At 53.2% G+C, this 20,212-nt stretch overlaps 1 protein-coding gene across 2 annotated transcripts in view; it reads left to right on the forward strand.

Moving 5' to 3' along the window:
- The window catches only part of ADAMTS2 (ADAM metallopeptidase with thrombospondin type 1 motif 2), a 216,608-nt gene that overhangs the window by 143,537 nt on the left and 52,859 nt on the right, over nucleotides 1–20,212 (forward strand). For both annotated transcript variants that reach the window (XM_070516920.1, XM_044777535.2), the window contains exons 5-6: nucleotides 3,166–3,249; nucleotides 19,446–19,602. In XM_070516920.1, coding sequence (XP_070373021.1) covers nucleotides 3,166–3,249; nucleotides 19,446–19,602 — 241 coding nt within the window. The remainder of the gene's footprint in view (nucleotides 1–3,165; nucleotides 3,250–19,445; nucleotides 19,603–20,212) is intronic.

The following is a 20,212-nucleotide window of genomic DNA, read 5'->3' on the forward strand; positions in this document are numbered from 1 at the left end:
TGTTCCGTCGGGAGCACCATCCCTGCTTTGCTGAGCTAACTTGCTGTCCTTTCTCAGCTCTGACACAAAATGCCACCTCTTTAGGAGGCTCCCCAATCCCCCCAGGGCAGATTCACCATTCATGTGCCCTCCAGGTTCTCTGCCTTTCCCTTGCAGCCTCGTCAGCATCGTCAAGATCATGGAGCTGGTTTTGTTACATCCAGATGTCCCTCTCCACCTCCTAAAAAGAGTGGCTCCCTCCTGGTTCGCTGCTGAGTCTCCAGTGCTAACATGATGGCTGGTGTGCAGCGGGGTCAACGTCTCTGCTGGGTCTGCTGGGTGCCTGCCGTGGGCCGTGGAGAAGCAGAGGCCAAGCCACACAGTTCCAGCCCCTGGGGATAGTAGGCTCAGCTAGAGCCCAGGCACGGGGCTCCGTTGGAGAATTCCCGTTGAGAACCCGTGAGGGGCTTGTCACTGGGCCGAGGGGTTATGTGTGGTGGGATGGACATTTATACACCAAAGTTCCAACGTGGGGAGAAACACAGCTTTCTTTAGTTCTCATATCCCAGGATAGGAGGGAGAATGCACCCCGGCCGGTGGGGGGTGCTCAGGCGCTTGCTGTTGAAAAGCCTTTGGGGGGAATCGTCAGGTCAGAGGTTAAGCTCTGACTCCAGGCTTGTCTTAAATGTCAGCTCGGGCTTCTCCAGCAAAATGACGCAGGCGGCGGGGTTAAACAGCATGCGTTTATTTCTCACGGGGTCTGGAGGCTGGAAGTCCGAGATCAAGGGGCCCGCCAGTCTGGTTACTAGTGAAGGCCCTGTTCCCGGCTTGCAGAGGGCCACCTTCCGGCCCTGTCCTCACGCGACAGAGAGAATGCGCGAACGTGAGAGGGACGGAGAGCAAGAACAAGCCCTCTGGTGCCTCTTCCTATGAGGGCACTAATCCCATCGGGAAGCACGCCCCTCACGACCCCAGCCTTTGTCTGCTCTCCTCCCTGCTGCCCCTCCAGCTGCAGCTGGCCCTCCCAGGGTCCCGCCCTCTGTGTTTTTGCACCCGACTTTCGGTTAAACCCCGTGAGCCAGATTGGCCCAGTTTTGCTCATGAGAGATAGAGCAATACTTTGGAGACCAAAGACCCTTTCTCTCTTAAGAGAAACTGGCTTTTAGGGCTATTGTGTCCCTGTGGACTAAACAATCTAGCTTGACCCTCGCAGCTGGGCAAGGCAGTCTGTGTTTTGGGTATGCCCCTGCCCCTCACCCCGCTGGGGGCTGCGGGGGACTATGGTTCCCCGGCGGTGGGAAGAGCAGTGTCACTGCTTTCACAAACGTCATGCCATGGCGCGTGTGTGGAAGTGGAGTCCTCGCAAAGCTTTGTGAGATGGGCGCTGTCATCCTTGTTTACAGAGAGGACAGCACGGCCTGGGTGAGTGGGCACAGCCTCCTGGGGCTCCACCCTGTCAGCTGCAGGCGACCAGGTGGGCCCCGGGCATCTGGCAGACACCCAAGGGGCAGGTGCGGGGTGCTGACCCTCCCTCTTCAGACTCACGCACTGAGTCCTGGGGGCCATCCGTGCTCCTGTAGGGCTCTTAGTCGCCCCTGCCCTGCAGGAAAGCCAGGTCAGGGCGGGGAACCCGATTATAGTGAGAAGGTGGGTGTGCTGGGGAGAAGCTCCTGGCAGGGGCTGAGCTTAGGGCTGGATGGTGGCCTCACAGGGACTGGTATGCACATCAGCTTGGCCCTCCCATTGGTGCGCTCTCTACACACAGCAACTGTGACAGTGGCCTTGTCTCACATGTCCTGTGTGCCTGCCCATCCATCCATCACGATTTGATTTTCCTTGTTAAGTCTCAGATTTCCTGAAGGGTCTTCCTACTGTTAATAGGTATCAATTACTGTTGCTTAGATAGAGATTCTAAAAGTTGGGGTTTAGCGGGGGTATGGCGCTGGCCTGAGATGGCAGAGTGGGCCCTGGGAGGCGCGCCTGACCAGATCTGCCCTCACAAAGGGCTGGTCAGTAGCCTCTGAGCTCAGTCTGCTCACAGGGCAGGCTGCACGGCCAGCTCATGCCTCTGCTCTCAGTGATGATACGACTGGGGTGATCCTCCCAGTGGGGGTGTGTCCTTAGTACCTGCCGTGGGCTGCTGTGTCCTGGGTGCTGGGGCCATGCAGGGAAAATTCAGGTAACTGTGCAGCTTACAGTCCAGAGGGAACACAGAGAGCTCAAGAAGTTATGGACACTGGGGCTCACTGAAGAGCAAATCACACCTGGGGAGGCCCTTCCAGGAGGAAGTGGCCACAAGGCTGAGCCTCCAGGAGGAGTAGGGTTTGCTCACCAACGAAGCTGGTGGAAGCAAGGATCCATTCACGTAGGGTCCTGAGAGTGTGTGGGGCTGGGGTCAAGGGCAAGGAAGGCTCTGTCAGCATGAAGCCCAGGGTAACATGGCCAAGGGTTCTGGAAGGTCATGCCAGCTATGCCGGGGAGAGTGGGGGCTCCTCACAACTTTTTGCTGTGGACCCTTTTGATATCTGGTGAAGCCCATAAGCACCTGCTCAGAAAATGTTTTTAAATACAACAAATAAAATACATGAGAATAAAAGACTAATCAAAATACAAAGGTTATTTTTACAGTTATCAGAACAGAACACGCGAGCACCTTTGTGACAGACTAATATCTGCTCTTGATTCACACGTGAGAAATCAGACCTGGTGGTGGGTCTAAAATGACCCCTTCTCCTGGGAGTGAGGAGCATAGATAACATTTCACAGCCACCTGCAGCAGCTGTGGAGAGATTTCCGCGGGGCTGTCCAAGCCGCTGGGGTTTGTCGCCATGTTCACTCTTGAAGGAAATACGACGTGCATTCAGAGGCTAGAGTGAATTAGAGGTCAATGTCTCCATCCAAGGTCAGGCTCCAGGTGGAGACTGCCTGTGTTGGCAGGGGGACCACTGAGGAGCGGGTTGCAGTAACACAGGCAGGGGTGATGGCTGCAGGAGGGGGTGCAGAGGGAAAGGAAGGGATGGATTCAAAGTTGATGGTGATGCCTGGGTGTAAAGTATGGGAAAGAGGAAGGAATTGGGGGTCCCAGATATCTGCCTGGGGGCTGGTTGGGTGGTGACGCCATTTGCAAAACCAGGGCTGGTCCTTGGGCCTAAGATTCCTGCTGACTCCTCCCTGGTTGTTTTTCAGGTGAACGAAATCTATCATGACGACTCCCTGGGGGCCCACATCAATGTCGTGCTGGTGCGGATAATCCTGCTGAGCCACGGGAAGGTGAGTGCACGCCGCGGGCCGGTGCCTTCCTGACGCACCAGCGCCTGCACCCACCCTGGGACGAACGGGGCTCTCCGGGGGGGCACGGGCCTCCTTTGAAAGGGTTTGTGCCTGCAAAACCCCCTGCCTCTCCCCAGCCGCCTTGTGGTTCCTCTAAGCAACTAGAAACTTAGGAGCCACCCCCATTTTCCTGCTCCCTCACTCCCTGCTTTAAAATGTACGTTTTGTTGTTATTCGTGTGGTGAGGCTAACAGATCAGGAGGTGGCTGCCGTGGAAGAGATGGTTTGTGACTGCCAGATCCCACCATGCAGGGCCACAGGGGGCAGCACTGGGTGGGTCCGGAGGCAGAAGGAGGGGGTACCAGGCAAGAGCTTTATTGTGGTTTCCGCAGGAGGGACCCGGTGAGGCAGAGTAAGCAGGCTTAGGATTGTCTGGTTTGAATAATTTCTGTGGGCTCTGGGACACAGGGCTGTCCCTGGTTGTCTGGTACCTGGCCCTGGGTGATTAGGGCGGGGGGCAGCGCCCAGGGTGGGGGCGCCCCTACAGGAGGTAGTGCGGGTGGGCTCTGGATTGAGTGGTTTGCATTTGAAAGCACACTCCCTCGTGAGTGGTGACTATCTGGTGAGTCCCTCCACGGTCAGCAGGCCCCAGATGTCAAAGCAGAAACGTGTCATTAGCACACCCCTTGCTTCAACCCCTGCCCAGGTCTTCAACCCGTGTCCTCTTCTCATGCGCGCAGCCTCTGCCCTGACTGGGCTCTCTTGCCCTCCCTTCCTCCTCTCACTGTAAGCCTGGAACCATCTTTCCTAGCACTGTTCACAGGTCTATGTAGCAGGGCAGGAAGCCCCCAGAGGCAGTGACCTGAGAAGGGAAGATGAAGGGTGCCCCACAATGGGAGACAGTGAGAAGGGAAGGGGCCCGGTGGTGCCAGGCAGCATGGCAGCACTTTACATGCATGAGCCCACTTAATCCAGGGATAGACGGGGAGGCAGAGCTGTGACAATCCTCACTTCACAGATAAGGATCCTCACTTCACAGATAAGGATGCAGAGGCTTAACATGCTTCAGTGGCATGCCAGGTGAGTGGTCAGTTGGCTCCTTGGGAGTTGGGCTTCTCACCCTGGCAGCCAAATTCTAGAGTCTGTGGTCTGACCTCACTTGGTGTATAGAAAATCAAATTACAATAAGATCAGGTGTATCAGGTGTGGTAATTATGTGAAGAGTTAACTCCTTTATTCAAAGACAGGGAGTCTCAGTCTCAAAAAATAAAATCAAACTGCACACAACTTACGAAGCCCACAGTATGAAAAGGGAAATGAAGGACTCATCTGGCAAGACAAATTTCAGGAACAGTGGACCTTGAGCCCACTCTCCTTCCCTTGGGAAGCAGGTCACTCTAAAGTGACAGAAGTGACCACAGCAAGCACATCAGTTGTGGTCCTTTATGCACCCCACAGAGAACATAAAATATGCCTAAGCAGACCATCAGAACAGATGAGAAATTGACAAAAACCTAACTGCAGGAGTCTTTCATACCCTTTTCAAGACCTTTAACAGATTACATTTTAAGAGGTGTAGAAACTTCGAAGAATATAATGAATAAAGTTAAATTAGTAGTTATATTACTTTTTCCTTGCCCTACAGAAAGATATGCCTTCTTTTTGAGGAATCATAGAACACTTAAAAATTGCAAAAATACTTTAGGTCATGAAGAAAATTTCAGTGAATTTTATACAGCAAAAAGTATTCAGGCTAGATTCTTGACTCAGTGCCCCAAAAGTAGGAGGAGGAGAAAGATGTATAAACTGAAAAAATCCAATTCCTTTGAAAATTAAAAAAAGAAAAATCTCCTAGGAAGGAGAATATTAGAGCTGCAGTTGCAGGCTATTTGGAAAACTAATGAAAACAAGATCACTACAGATCAAAACCTATGGGGTGTGGCCAAAGCTGTATTCAGAGGCAAATTCACAGGTGCTTTCCAAGGTCACACAAGAAGAATGAAAACATGTTAACCCTGCATCCAACTCAATAAGTTAGAACAAATGTCAACAATAACCCCAAACTAGAAACCTAAGGAAAGCAAAACTAAGTAAGTAGTTCAGAAAAAGCAGAAATCAATCAATGAGAAAGTAGAAAGGAGTAATAGAATCAATCAAGAGAGCCTTTGGAAAAGCAAATCTCTGGCATATTTAATCTAGAAACACAGAGTGGGATCTCAAACCAAAGATTAGAAAGGGTGCCTATGTATAATCCCTGCAGAGGAGTAGGAACTCGGGACAGCCGTTGGGAGATCTCCCCTTGAGCCTTCTCCCCATCCTGTTGCACGGACACCCAGTGGTGACCAGTGGAGGAGAGGATGTGCATGCCTTCCCCTGTAGGTGAACTGACTGGGAGAGCGGCAAGAGGCTCATGGAGTCCTTTGTCCCACGTGGCCTCTAGACCACACAGACCCAGGGGAGGGAAGGCTGGGGCAGGCAGCAATCCAGTTCCAGCCTCCATTCACAGGCAGGGGTCCTTGGAATGTTCCATAGGACTTTCCTCTGTCCCCAGTGGAGTGGCTATCAACATGTTCCCTTTCTCCCCACTTTCTGCCCCCTCCCTAGGCAGGGTCCTTCCAGCCCTTCCATTCTGGGCCTGGGGCCCCTCCATGAGGACCCTCCCATATCTGAATTTTCAGGCCTTTATCATGAGAGATGGGCATAGTTATATCCCTGTCTTTCTTTCTACCTCTGGCAAGGGGAAATGGGAAACTTCAGGTCTTAGGGAAGAAAGGGGAGAAGAAACGCCAATTGGTCTGGGTGCTGGATGGCAGCTTGCGTTTTCCCCTGATTGCCCCCATATTGATTAAAGAGAAAATTTGGAAATTGTACACGGTTAATTGCTTACCAGTGCTGGCAAAGCTTTGGCTCTTATTTGGCCTAAAGAGAGTCTATCTCCTTCCCAGTATTGATTATTCGATGGAACAAAGCCTCATTTATTTTAACCCAAAGGCATTTCTACTTGATCTTTTTCCTTAACTGCTGCAGGCAGGGAGAAGGAATGTGCGGTCACAGTCCAACATTTGCAGAAGAGAGTCAAAACCGGAAGGTGAGAATGTGAGGATCTCTGACTCAGGGATGTGGAGATCCTGGGAGATCAAGGATTTCCTGGGAAATGGCAATATTTCAAAGCTCTCTCCAAAAAATGTAGAGGACGCCATAATAAGTCCCATAACCATGGTGGGAACTCAAGGTCTTCACCGTTTTCAAGATTATCTTGAAAAGAACTCTAAATAGGGAGTCAGATAATCTATTTTTGCCAGCACTCTTATTCATGTGCAAGGAATTATTGAGCAAGGATAATACAATACTGTATAAACTGTTTCAGAATATGTAAATATATGTATTCTGAAATCCACCCAATTTATTTTTATAGTCAATGTGATTCCTACACTCAAAGCTGCCAAAAGTAGCATGTCCAAGACAAAGTACAGTACAGACCTGTCTCACTTCCAGAACTAGGTGTAAACATCCTGAGGCATTAAGAATTTGATTCAGTATTGCATATGAGAAACTCCCACCACGATAAAATAAGGTTTATTCTAGGATATAGCAATTGGTCAATATCAAGGAGTCTGTTCATATAATTCATCATGTCAGTTTGCCTAATGACAAACCTTGTCGTCTAACAAATACTTTTTGAAGGGCTTCTGTGTGCCGAGTGCTGTTCTGGGTCACTGACATGGGCCCTGACCTCAACGGCTGCTTCTAGAACAGAGGTGCAGAAAGGGGCTCAGGGGCTCGATGGGGAAAAGTGGGGCAGGCGACTGGTGGAGTGACTTTTCAGCCACAGGAAGGGAGTGAAAGAGGGAAGTACCAGCATGGAGATGTTTGGGATTCAAAGGCTGGAAAGGGAGAGAGAGCAGGGTGAGTTGGAGGAACAGAGCGCAGCTGAGTCTGACTAGAGGGAAGAATGCCAGGATGGACATTGTTGACGAAGCCAGAAGCAGAACATGAGGGCCTTGCATGTCCTGCCAAGGGGTTTGGTTTTCTCAGGACGTCAGTTTCAAGCAGGAGAATGACATGATCTGATTTGCATGTCTGAGAAGGGGGCTCCTGTGTGCAGAACGGGTGGTGGGAGCTGTGGCTTAGGAGGGTGTGGGTGCCATCGAAGGGAAGACAATGGTGGACTGTCCTGGGATCATGGCCACAGGGGTGGAGAAGGGAAGACAGAGGAAAGAGAAGTTTAGGAAGGCAGGTCAGGAGGGCGTGGGCGCTGTGTGGGTGGAGGTGGAGATACACTGAGACTCTGCCTTGGGCAGCAGGCAGATGGTGATGCTGACCCCCGGGGATGGAGAACAGCAGAGGAGAAGCAGCACTTGGAGGAGAAAGGCGATGAGTTCAATTGAGATGTGTTGCGCTTGAGGTGCCTGGTGCCGTCCATCCCGGTGGAGATAGCCAGGGAGGGGCTGGCTTGGGAGTGTGGAGCCTGGAGAGAAGAGACGGACCTTGTTAGCAAAGACAGGTGTGGGGGTGCACAGGGAAGCGTGCTGAGTTGGGGGAATCTGAGAAAGAGCCCAGGAGCCCCTGACGCTGAAGGCACCATCAGGGCAAGGGGCATGATGGGCTCCATAGGAGCCGAGAGGGCAGCTCCTGGTTTATAAAAATCTGTGAACACTAGTAACAGATGGTAACATGACAACCAAAATTTTATTTAAAAGTAGAAAGAGAAGCACATGTTCCTAAAGTGTCCCGCATAGCTAATTCTTAGGATGTTCATAGATGTTTACACAGGAAAACAGAGGGGTTCCATGGTCAAATCAATCTAGGAAATGCTTGTCAAAGTATTCCTGGCAGCAGAGTTTCTCGAGGCTTCGCTGTGGAAACGGCATGGTGACCCTCCAAGGGATGGATCAGCACACAGGGCTTCTCAGACCTGTTTCTCAGCGGAGCCCTTCTCCTCACGTAATCGGCACTCTGCAGAGCAGGCTTCGGAGAACACTGCCCTCGCTGAAGCAGTTACAGCAAAATTGCCAACAAGAAAGAGACACACCGGGGCCGGCCTGGTGGCGCAGCAGTTAAGTTCACCCGCTCCACTTCGCCAGCCCAGGGTTTGCAGGTTTGGATCCTGGGCATGGACCTAGCACTGCTCATCAGGCCATGCTGTGGCGGCATCCCACATAAAATAGAGAAAGATTGCCACAGATGTTAGCTCAGCAACAATCTTCCTCACAAAAAAAAAAAAGGGAGACACATAAGTTTGTTACTGAGGTTCTGAAAATTCTAGACAATGTCATATGACATGAAACCAATATTGGAAAAAAGAGATAAAATTATAATTGTTTGCTGATAATTATGTGCCTAAAAACCCAAAAGAATCCATTGTAAACTTTTAGAGTTAATAAAGGAGTTTAGTGACATGACCAAATATAAGATAATTATACAAAAATCAATAATTCCTGTGAACCTACAATGCCCTGGGAGTAGGGATAACAGGGAAAGAAAAGTTCCCTTTACAACAGTAACCAAAAATCTAAACTACCTGGAATAGTTCTGACAAGACAGATATAAGCCCTGACAAGAAAATCCCTCGTTGTTAATGAGAGGAAAAAAAAATAAACAAAGAGACCATACGCTGTTCCTTCCAGGAAGGCTGGGTGTGGGAGGGATGGTGATTTTTCCCACATTAATAACCGGACATTTGATGAGATGATTCTAAGATTCAGCTAGAAGCATAAACAGTCAAGAATGCCTGGGAAAGCCTTGAAAGCCAAGTAAATAACAAGGAATTTGCTTCAGACATCTTGTAAAGCAAAAATAATGAAAATCATACTGTATTTGCATAAGTATTAACAGATCAATTGAATAACGTATAGCTCTGAAAACATCCCTCATATAGATTACTTAACACGTGATAAATATAAATGGAATGGTTATTAGGCATTATAAATTAATACAAGATAAATATAAATTTCATACATAGTAAATTAAATATATCATATGATAATTATAGGCCAATAAAACATTAACTATTTAAACCATACAAATCAAGAACATATTGGTTGTCAGGGCTTCCTAAGAATCAATACAAAAGAAGGATTGTAAAGGGGAAGATAGATATATTTGAATACTTAAAATATAAAACTTCTGTCAAAAAACAACTAAAAGGCAAACCACAAGTCAGAAAGACATTAGCAGTATGGCAAAGATCCCCTAACCTATGAAGAGCTCTTATAAGTCATAGGAAGAACAGAATTGGCAATGGGAATAAACAGCAGAAGAAAAAATACAAATGGCCAAAAAGTGGGGAAAATATTTATTTTACTATTAATCAAAGGACTAAAATAGTTTGCCATTTTTAAAGCATCAGCTGTGTTAAGATTAAGAAGAGGGACGCGCTGCTGGTTTGGGTGAATGGAGCGGTGCAGTCTCCTGGCAGGAGTGTAAATGTGTCCGTGTTTCTAGAAGGATTGGGACAGTGTTTATATCTGCTCTGAGCAAGCTGCCTCTTGTTTGCCCCGGTCACACATTTCTATGACTCTTTCCCAAAGCAATTGTCAGAGCTGTGGGCGAAGTTTTAGGAACAAGACAAAGGTCATGACCTTATTTCTAAGCATAAATGAGTGGGAACAATCTAAATTGCCTGCTAACAGGGGTCTAGTTAAATAAATTATAATCTGTCTATATGGCAGAATATGAGGCTGCCAATTAATCCCACTTTCAAAGCGTGTTGAAGGACATTGGGAAATGGTTACCCCATAAAGTCAAGTTTATTTTGTTTGCTTTATTTTTCACTCTCTGTTTTTCTCTGGTGGGGAAGATTGTCCCTGAGCTAACATCTGTGCCAGTCTTCCTCTGTTTTGTACGTGGGACGCCGCCTCAGCGTGGCTTGATGACCAGTGTGTAGGTCTCTGCCCAGGATGTGACCCACGGACCCCAGGTTGCTGAAGTGGAGTGCACAAATTTAACCACTATGCCACCGGGCCAGCTTCTGTTTGTTTGCTTTTTGAAAGAAGGATATAAATTTACAGGCTGATCTCAATTTTGTGTGCATACATATACAGAAGGGACTGGAAGGAATACAGCAAATGTGAATGTGCTTATCTCTGGGCAGTAGGCCATGGATTTTTATTTTCTTTTTTGTTCTTTACTAAATTTTCTTAATTTATCACAATAAGCATGTTTCTTTTATAACCCAAATGGTATATTTTTAATTATGAAAACATAGCTGACATTTTTAAAAAGGCTTTTAAAAATGGTAGAGTCCAAGTAATCCTGTTAACTGAAGGCCAGCACCATGGAGAAGGTCTCAGTGGCATGCCTCAGGGCTCTGTCATGGCCAGCATTTTATTCCTGATTTGAAGGAGGACGCGGCAGGGAATTCGTGCTCTGGCTTGGCCCCCATCTGCGTGGGGGCTTGGGGGCTACTGGAGAGGGTATGTGTCCTTCTGCCTGTGGGCACCGTCTCACCATCTCACCCAGGCCCAGGGAAGCTTTGGGTGAGCCGTCCTGGCCCGAGCGAGGCCGCGGGCCACCGCTGGTGCATGGCCTTGCCAGCAGGGGAGCCGCAGCGCCCAGTGTGCAGGCCCCGCTCTCACAGCCCTGGCGGTCTGGCCCCCACCCCTCAGGCACCGCCTCATGGAAAGGGCTCTGCCTTCCTTGGGCCGTGCTGGTGCCCCCACGTCCCCACAGGCAGAGTGGGCAGTAAGGGGAGTGGGCGTGGACTCCGTGGTCAGGCTGCCACCTATTCCTGCCGGGAACAGTATGGGGATGTGTGTAGGCCTTGGGGCTGCCTGGAGCCTACAGCCAACAAGGCAGGCAGCCCGAGCCCACCCTAGGCAGTGGGGCCGCTTCAGCAAGACCAGGCCCAGTGAGTGAGACCTGAGAGGGCACAGGGGGACCGACATCCCCTCACCTGCCTGACTTCCACAGGGAGGGGGATTGTGAATCCACAATGGTGCAGGGACTGGAAGGGGGGCCTGGGAAGCAGAGGCCTGCTTTCAGAGCTGATCCCCAGCCCAGGGCTCCACAGACTGGCCGCAGGCTGCCTGCCCCTCTAGTGGCCCTGGGGATCCAGCCTGGACGACCAGGCTCCTGTAGCAAAGCTTGCCCCCTGCTCTGCCCACCTTCTCCTGCCCACCCGCCTGCCCCTAGAAGCCTGGGGGCCCAGGTCGGGCCCAGTGGGGCTGTGGTAAGGGTTCCTGGGGGAGGCTGGCCTCCATCGGGGTCTCTGTGTCCAGGGGATTCCAGGAAGTCCAGGGCCTCCCCGATGCTCAGTCCTCCTTTCCTGAGTTGCCAGATTGTGAGGGAAACTGAAGTGAGGTGTGAGCCTCGATTTCCCCAGAGAGGACATGCTGCAGAAGTGCAGGTGGGAACAGGAGAGTTGGAGGTCGAGACTGGCCAGCAGCACCCAGGAGGGCGGGCACCGGACACATGTCCAGACATGGAGGGACTGGGCCCCAGCTGCTGGTCCGGTGTCTCTGGGATGCACGCCTGTCCTCTGCACAGAGCATTAGGAGCCCAGGGACAGCACGGTGTGCCCAGCGTGGGCCCTGGTTGACTTAAGCAAGCGCCATCGTGGGCCGCAGGGCTGGGGAGGAGTGTCTGTGGGAGAGAAGGGCCCGTCCCACCGGCCTGGAGTGGTCAGGCAACACAGGAAAGTGACAATCGTGGGGAGCGGCTGCCGGGGCCAAGGGTGCTGAGCCCGACACAGGGCATGCATCATGCGAAGGGCCTGTCACTGATCAATATTTCTGTAAGATACATTTAAAGGGGATTATTAGAAATGGGAAATGTGACAAAAACCAAGACATACAAAATGCCAGTCCTGACTTTGTGCTATTAAATTCCGCAGACATAAAGTCACTCTGTCACATGCTTAGAAAGGTTCTCCTTTCTGTGCTTACCTCGTGGGCAGTGACGTTTTGTGTCCACCGGTCACAGCCTCCCCTCTGCCAGCCTGGGGGGTGGGGCCCTGTTGTCAGGTCTCTGGGGACCTTGTGGGAGGCTGGAGGAGATGCGTCCTGAGCAGGCACTCCAGGCCACACCCCTATGGATCCCGGGGCCGGCTGGCTCTCTGGGAGTGGGGCACACGCTCCCCGTGAAGGCACACGTGACAAGACGATTGCAGAGTGGCGAGCACCATGAAGGAACTAGAACAAAGGGGGTGCCCTGGGTGGTGTGGCAGGTGGGTGACTGCCTAGCCAGGACCTGGGGGCCGAGGGGCCTGGCACTCAGGTCCTCGGGGATGAGCTCTGCTCCCTCAAGGAAAAGCCACCGTGGGGGTTCCAGATAGGGGTCTGGGATAGAGTTTGGCTCACAGTGAAGATGAATTCTGAACTGTCTCCTTCAAGGAACAGTGTTTCCTGTCGAGGAGTGAGGGCCCCGTCCCCGGAAGGATTCAGGTGTGGCAAAACCAAGGGGACTGAAGCCAGGACCCCATCCAGGAGAGGGGCCTGGGTTGGGTCCCCTGAGGTCCAGGTGGACTCTGGGAGGCTGTGAGGCCAAGACCCAGACATGGGGAAGAAAATGGCTCAGGTATCAGACCCTGTTAGTCATTCCACATTAAGATGGAAATAGACCAGGCCCCGGCCCTCAGTCCCCGAGCCTGTCCCCAGGCCCTGCCAGGCTCTGGGAGATGAAGTTGGTGGCACTTGTGCAAATGACATGTTTATCTTCCAGCTTATGAGAAGCCTCTGAGTTATCTCAAGTTTTTCCTAAAACAAGGTTTTTCTCCATTTCTTTAAAAAAAAACAGCAGAAGAAAAGAGATTATCTTATTTTATACAATATGCCATCAGCCAGGGAGCAGAACACTTGAGGGTTGCATAGCAACTGGCTTTTCAATTGATTTTTTGAGAAGCACCAAAGCTACTGAGCTGTTCTCATTTTAAATATTTCCTAGGATGATGAAAATCAAAGCACATGGAGATCAGAGACTTGGGGACAGTCAGAGAAGAACATAAGGTGTCTTGTCATGAATGGCCAGGTCAGAGACAGTGTGGGAGGCTCGCAGGGGTTCTTCAGCATTGGAGAGGAAAGGTCTGAACAATTCTGACTGTGGGTCTCCTAGTGGAAGGCAGAGAGGAGAGGCCGGGGGCGAGGGCTCCGTGTCCATGGGCAGTGCCACCGCCTCTTCCTCCGTGTCCTGGGCCATCACCCACCGCCTCCAGACCTCAGCCTTCCTATCGGTGTGAAGGGCAGCACAGGAGATTCAGAGCACCCCAGGTACAGGGCTGGCTCAGGAGGGGACCCTGATGACTGCGGGCCAGATAATGCCTGTCCCGATTAGGTTGGGGGTTGGGACCCAGACTCCAGGGAGACCAGGGAGCTGTCCCTGCGATGGGACACGACTGGGGCCAGGCCCTGCCCTGGGAAGCCTGCTTGCTGCCTCCCTCCAGGCCTACTGTGGCTGAGCCTGGGAAGACTCATGCTGAGAATCCTGTGCTGGCAGCTTGGCTTTCTCTGGAAATAGCTTCCCAGCCTTTGGGAGGATGTCTGGAACATGCCTTAGTGATATGGGAGCTCGCCTTCTGGCCTCTCTCATGTTGCGATTCCAAGCTGCCCCTCATGAGGGGATCTGAGCTCTGCACTGCCTTGCATGCCAGAGCTGCAGAGAGAAGACCTCCAGCTTTAAGGGAGCGCATGCTGCACCCAGCCAGGGGGACACAGAGTTAGTTCTGGCCCTGTTGACCCTTGTGGGACCTTCAGCAAGTCATTTACCATCGCTGAGCCTCAGTGTCCCTGGTCAGATGAGCACACACTAGCAATGACAGCAGGAACGAGGGAGTTTGTGCCAGTTACCGCCTGCGGTGCCCCCTAGGGTCAGACCCTGGCTTCAGACTTAGGTGACTTCTCTCGCACAGCAGCTCCATGGGGCAGTCGTGTTGTCACCCTCACCTGACAGTGAGGACGTTGGCTCCAAGAGGTGACCCAGTGGTGAGCACTTTGCTCTGCAAAGGAGGGGCTAGACACTCCAAAGGCTGGGGAGCATGAGCTCCAGGCACCCTGCCCCTTGTCCCCCTCGGGCATTCCCTACTCCAGTGGCCCCCCGTGGAGGGTGATTTTGCCACTCTGCCCCCAGGGACTGTTCCTGGCATCTAGCAGGTAGAAGCCAGGATGCTCTTAACATACTGCAGTGCACAGGACGGCCCCACAACAGAGAACACCTGGCACCAAATGTCAGTGGTGCTGAGGTTGAGGAGAGAACGCTCTGCTCACCTCAACCGGTGCAACCTGCCCTTGCACAGTCCTGGGCCCCTGGGACAGCTGTCTGGTTTCCTGCTTGTTTGGGAGGGTGGTCTGAAGCAGGAGTCCCTCTGGGGACAGTGGAAACAGTTGAGAAAGCTTTGGTGGGCTGAAGCCAAATCCCAGGGACTTGAGCCACCAGAGCTGTGGGTGGGCCAGCTCCCCCAGGGACTAGCATCATATTGACATCTTTATCATCTTGCTGTGACCGTGGCAATGACCAGGAATGTTTGTGGGCGCTGAATGGAGGCCCTGCTCCCAGCTTCGTGCTGCAATTGTGCCCATTTTGCACATGGGGAGCTCAGGACAGTGAGGGAACTTGTCAAGAACATGGAGCAGATGAGAGATGAGCAGGCCTCCAACCCCAGGGCCCTCCTGTTGCCCAGGTGAGCCCTATCTGTCACCTGCCCGTGCCCTGCTGAGCTGCTGCACAGAGTTTGGGGTCTGGGGGGCTCCCTGCCGTGCAGCTGTGCCCACAGAGCCACCCATGACCACGCTGGGTGCAGTTCTGGGGAGAGCGGCCTCCCCACTGCCCGTCTGTTTTCTTCCTGTCTCCTTGACTGAAGGAGGGAAGAGTATAAATAATTCAGCCCATTCAAGAGCAAACAATGGAGATGTCACAGAGCAATGATTGGAACAGAACTTTTGTGTAGGTCTTAATTGACTTATTTAGGGTAGGACCCGAGGCTGTCTGTGGCCAGCGCAGTCCACTCTGTCCGGTGCCCTCTGGCTCAGAGACGCAGGCCCCGGATGGGACGTCCCGCCTGGCCCGGCCCGGCCCGGCCCCGGCGCTGCCGTTCATGCGGCAGCAGCGCCACCTGGTGGCCGCCGCGGGCCCCTGCCCTTCCTTTCCCGTCCCTCCGGAAGGCGGCGAAGAGGACGCCTGGGGCGCTGCCTGACTTCCAGGCCCATCTCCACCTCTTTCTAGCGGTGGAACTTGGGGCGAGTTACTTCAGTTGTCTGAGATGTGGTTCCTTATCCGGAAAATAGGATAACAACAGCACCTATATCTTAGAGCAGCTTAAATTAAACAATACGTGTAAACCCCGAGCCCAGTGACCGGCTCAGAGGGAGCCTGGACACGGGCACCCCACGGCTACCACCCAGCCCCAGGGTGCGGGAACGCTCCGTCCCCTGGAAAAGCAGCGCCGCCCACGGCCCCCCGCTGTTCCTCTGCCCAGCCGGGCCCTGGCGCCCTCTGGGAGCGGCTGCCGGCTGTGAGGTCCAAGGCTGCTTCCGTGGCCCCCCTTGCTAAACCCGGCGTGCTGCTCCCTGGAACCCCATGGGCCCCCGGCTCCGGCATGTTTCCCAGCCCAGCACGGACGAGAACAGGTGTAGTCGTACAAGGCTTCTCTAGAGGGGCCAGCGCAGAGCCGCGGAGGCAGCCAGGAGACAGACGCCTTCGGGCGGGAGGAGGGTAGACGGCCACAGGGAGCCGGTGTGAGAACCTTTCCTAAGCAAGCAGGCACCCCTCGGCCGCGCCTCCATCACTTCTGGAGGAGAGATAGACGTCTCCTCTTCTGTCGGAGGACGGCCCCAGCTCACGCGCTGTCATGCGTGGCAGGGGCTCGGCGTGGCGGGGCCCATCTGAGGGCTGCGTGGATGTGGGCGGGGTGGCAGCTGAGTGGGAGGAGGGCGGGCCAGAGGTCCCGCTGGAGCCCAAGCGACCCACGTGCGCCGCCCAGACTCCCTGCTGGGCCCTCTGCCTGGACCTCCCTGTCTGCGAGAAGCCGTCGAGGCCCCTGGACCCATGGGAAGGCCCGAGGCTCTCAGGAAGTGGGAGGAGGAGGTCGAGGGAAGGCTGGGCCTGCCATGCGGGAGGCAGGAGTTGGTGGATGGTTGTTTGGGGGACTGTGCCAGGCAAGCTGCTTCAGCCAGTTTTCAGTCCTTTTGAACCTCTGCTTCAGCGGCCTGACTTGGTCCCAGGCCGGCCCTGCACGGGGGCAGACAGAGCCCCTGGACTGTTCACCCACGGGCTGCACCCGGGGAGTGGCAGAGCTCCCCAAAGTAAAACTGCCAAGGTCTTTCCAAACGAGCAAGCTGGACCCCCAAGGGCGATCCCTCTACTGTCTGTCCCTTGGCATTGTGGACCCCAGCTTCCCCTGCGAGTTTGTGGCTCTCCCCCCATCCTCCTCATTCGGTCCCTCCTCCCTCACCGGCCAGCCTGGCCTCCTCTCTTGTGCGTCTCCTTCGGCCTTGTTGTCCTGACTCTGCTGACGTTGCACAGCCATGCCCCCATCCATCTCAGTGGCCACACTGTCCCCATTTTGTCCCCCCTCCCTCCTCACTGACGCAGAGGCCTCTTTCTAAAATGTACGTGGGCTGTGTGCCTGCCACAAGGCACAATGTCGATGTCAGGTCGTAGAGTGGCCCCTGGGCACCCCACACCCTCCTGCATACTCTAGACCCAGCAAGGACAGGGACCCGGCCCTTGGTTCCTTTGTGTCCATCTGAGATGGACCAGAACCTTGAGAAAACTGGGACATGGGCAGAGAAATAGGAAATACAAACAGCTCCCCCATCTTGAATGCCCGAAGGCTGACATCCTCCTCCTCCTCGACCTCTGGGGTGTCCATGGTCCAGACAGCAGGCTCCTAGGGCCATGCGGGCTGTTTTCAGAGATCTGTCTCCCCAGGGCAAACTCGTCCCAGGGGCAGCCCCCCCTACCCTTCTCTCTGCTCCTCCCCTCGGGGAGTCTCTTCAGAACCCTGAAGCCAGAAGGGGGTCCCAGACAGCTTCTGCTCCGGATGCCGCAGCACAAAACCCCGGCGGGCTGGGGAATGCAAGTGGCAGGCTGCCTTCTTGGCATGAGTGAAGGAAAGACGCAGCAAGAACAAAACACAAATCAATATTTCAATAAATTATCCTGCCACGGCAGCACGGTCACTTTGGCTGGGGGAGGGGGGCTGGGAACATAGGAGCCGCGTCTCCGGGAGGCCCTCATGGTGTGAGTCCAGGAAGGACACCGGGGAGGGGCTGTCTGCCTGGGGCCTTTATCCAGGGTTCTCCACCCAGCCAGCTGGGGGAGGTGTTTTGTTTTGTCCACATAACTTATTTAATTTGAGTCAACATTTACTGTGAGGTAACGTAAAATCCAGATTTAAAGATTGGCCTGAGAAGTCCAATCTGGCAATTCCGGCCTCTGTTCTTGACAGCGGTGGGCTGGCGCTGTGTCATCTCCCCTTCAGCGGTGTGCAGGCTCCTGGGTTTGCTACAGTCCTCGCCACTCCTTATTGGCCCCCACTTTCTTTATCATAATAGGGAAATATTGCCCTGGATCCTTACTCCTTCTAACCTGGAAAGATAAAGGAGAGACTTATTTTTCTTACAACCAACCTGACTCACTGGTTTGCATCACTTGCCTTGCCTGGGTGGCATTTGGGTTTGCAACGCCCCCCAGCACTTCCCGCCAGCCCACCCCCTGGGCACTGGTGCCTCTCTCTGGCCCACAGCCTGCCTGTTCCAGCCTGGCTCCTGCCTTTAGCTCCGTCCCCAACCCCACGGCCTAACTCCTGCTCTCTGGCCCTGACACGAGTGCCCTTCCCCTCCTCCAGCTTCGTCTGGGCTGTCCATCTCTATGCCAGTGTCCAGCAGGTCCTGGTCCCCAGACCTCTCACTCCAGTCTCTGATGTACTTTGTTAGGACTCAGTACGTCTTGTTATAATGAGTAATCTCATCTCCCAGGAGTGCTTGGCTCTGTGCTTGGAATGGGAACTGGTCTGCCATCTTGAATGTCACTGACTTGGTTAACACACAAGACCCCTGGCAACGAGCAGCCCTCCTTGGCCTTGAATCGCTCTTCCTTCTTCTGGAGTAGCCCGGATTCCTAACAATGCCTTATATCCACTCTCCGCTACTTATACACTCAGGGAGAAATATGGGGCTCTGCTTGATGAATGTGTTTATGCAAGAGAAGAAACAGAACACCTGCACACATCTATGCCAAGGGATGCATGTCTCTACTCTATGGACAGACGGGTCCTTAGGGAGGAAAAGAACATGCCCAGGACTCTTTGCTTGCAGGGAATTACTTTGGTGGTGGGAGTACGAGGTGAGAGCAGAAGCCAGTGGTATGAGAGAAAAGGGAAGTGGGCCACCTGTTGGAGCCTCGCTTTTGAGACAGTCTGGTGTATGTTTTACTTGGGGAGGCAGTTCAGCAGGCAGGGGGTTGAATATAGACTTTGGTTTCAGACTTCCTGGGTTCAGATCTCAACTCTGCTTCCTAGCTGTGCGACATGGGGCAAATGACTTGACTTCTTGCAGCCTCAGTTCCCCCTCAGGGTGGTTGTGAGGACTGAATGAGAGCGTGGATGCCGATGCCATAGTGCAGAGCGTGCCAGTGTGGCTGCAAGGTTTGCATCTCAGCACAAAATGGTGCATGACTGCTCCTGAGGCCTCCTAGCCATGGCTCCTGTGGGAATTCACTCTCTGTTCCTGCTGTGTGTGGCTCCTTTGCTATATCTGCTGCAGCTTTTCCCCCCATTGCGTTGTTTTCTGTAAATACCTTCAAACGGGGAAAACACAGGGTTATCTCCCCCTTCTCTGGGCTCACACACTATGTTGGGATTTCTGTCTCCTGTCCCTGGACCCTGCCAGAACCATGAGCTCTTCAGGGTGACATCCACGTTGCTCTTGCCTCCTGTCCAGGGCCTGCACAGAATAGGTGCCTAATAGAATGCAAGGACCCCTGGAAACGGGGTGGGGTTAATGGACTATTTGAAGCCTTAGATGGCTTCAGAGATTTGCTTCCACATCTCACCAGAAACTGTGCAGTGACTTTGTGTGGAAACTCTTGCAGGTGCATGTGACTGGGAAATGGAGCCAAGTGGGAGGTGGGTCCTAAGATGGACTGGGCTCTGTGCCACCTGGACCAGGTCCCCAGTAGACAGGGTCTGTGAACACTATTGCCTGCTCAACTCCCATCTGCTCCACCAGACGCTAACCCTCTCCCGTCTCTCCTGCCCCCTGCAGTCCATGAGCCTCATTGAGATTGGGAACCCCTCTCAGAGCCTAGAGAATGTCTGCCGCTGGGCCTACCTCCAGCAGAAGCCAGACACAGGCCACGATGAGTACCACGATCACGCCATCTTCCTCACACGGCAGGACTTCGGGCCTTCGGGCATGCAAGGTGAGCCTGGCCCCCGCAGACGCACAGAGGAGGGAGCTGGGCATGAGCCCCTGGCCTGTGAGGGCCCCTAGCAACCTTGGCCCGGGAGGGAGTATGTCAGGGCAGAGAGGGGCTGTGGCCGCCTTGGCCGAGTGAAGGGCTGGGTAACTGCTAGGAACCTCCTGGCTCTCCAAAACCATCAGAGCCTGTGCCAGGCCCCCCAGGAAACTGCATCCCCCAGGGGGACAACAAAGATGAGGGGGTGAAATGAAGAGAGTTGGGGCTGCCAGCCCAGAGAATGATGGGATCTAAGGCTGGTTTCAGAGCTGTTCGCCTTTCATAGTTTTTAAAAAACAAATTCGAATAAGTTTTCAACCTTTAGAAGTTTAGAGATTTTACTTAAAAATTCAAACTAGGGGCCGGCCCAGTGGCACAGCAGATAAGTTCGCACATTCCGCTTCATTGGCCCAGGGTTCACCCGTTTGGATCCCAGGTGCAGACATGGCACTGCTTGTCAAGCCATGCTGTGGCAGGTGTCCCACATATAAAGTAGAGGGAGATGGGCATGGATGTTAGCTCAGGGCCAGTCTTCCTCAGCAAAAAGAGGAGGATTGGCAGCAGATGTTAGCTC

Source organism: Equus asinus, chromosome 9, assembly GCF_041296235.1.
Source record: "Equus asinus isolate D_3611 breed Donkey chromosome 9, EquAss-T2T_v2, whole genome shotgun sequence".
Taxonomy (NCBI): domain Eukaryota; kingdom Metazoa; phylum Chordata; class Mammalia; order Perissodactyla; family Equidae; genus Equus; species Equus asinus.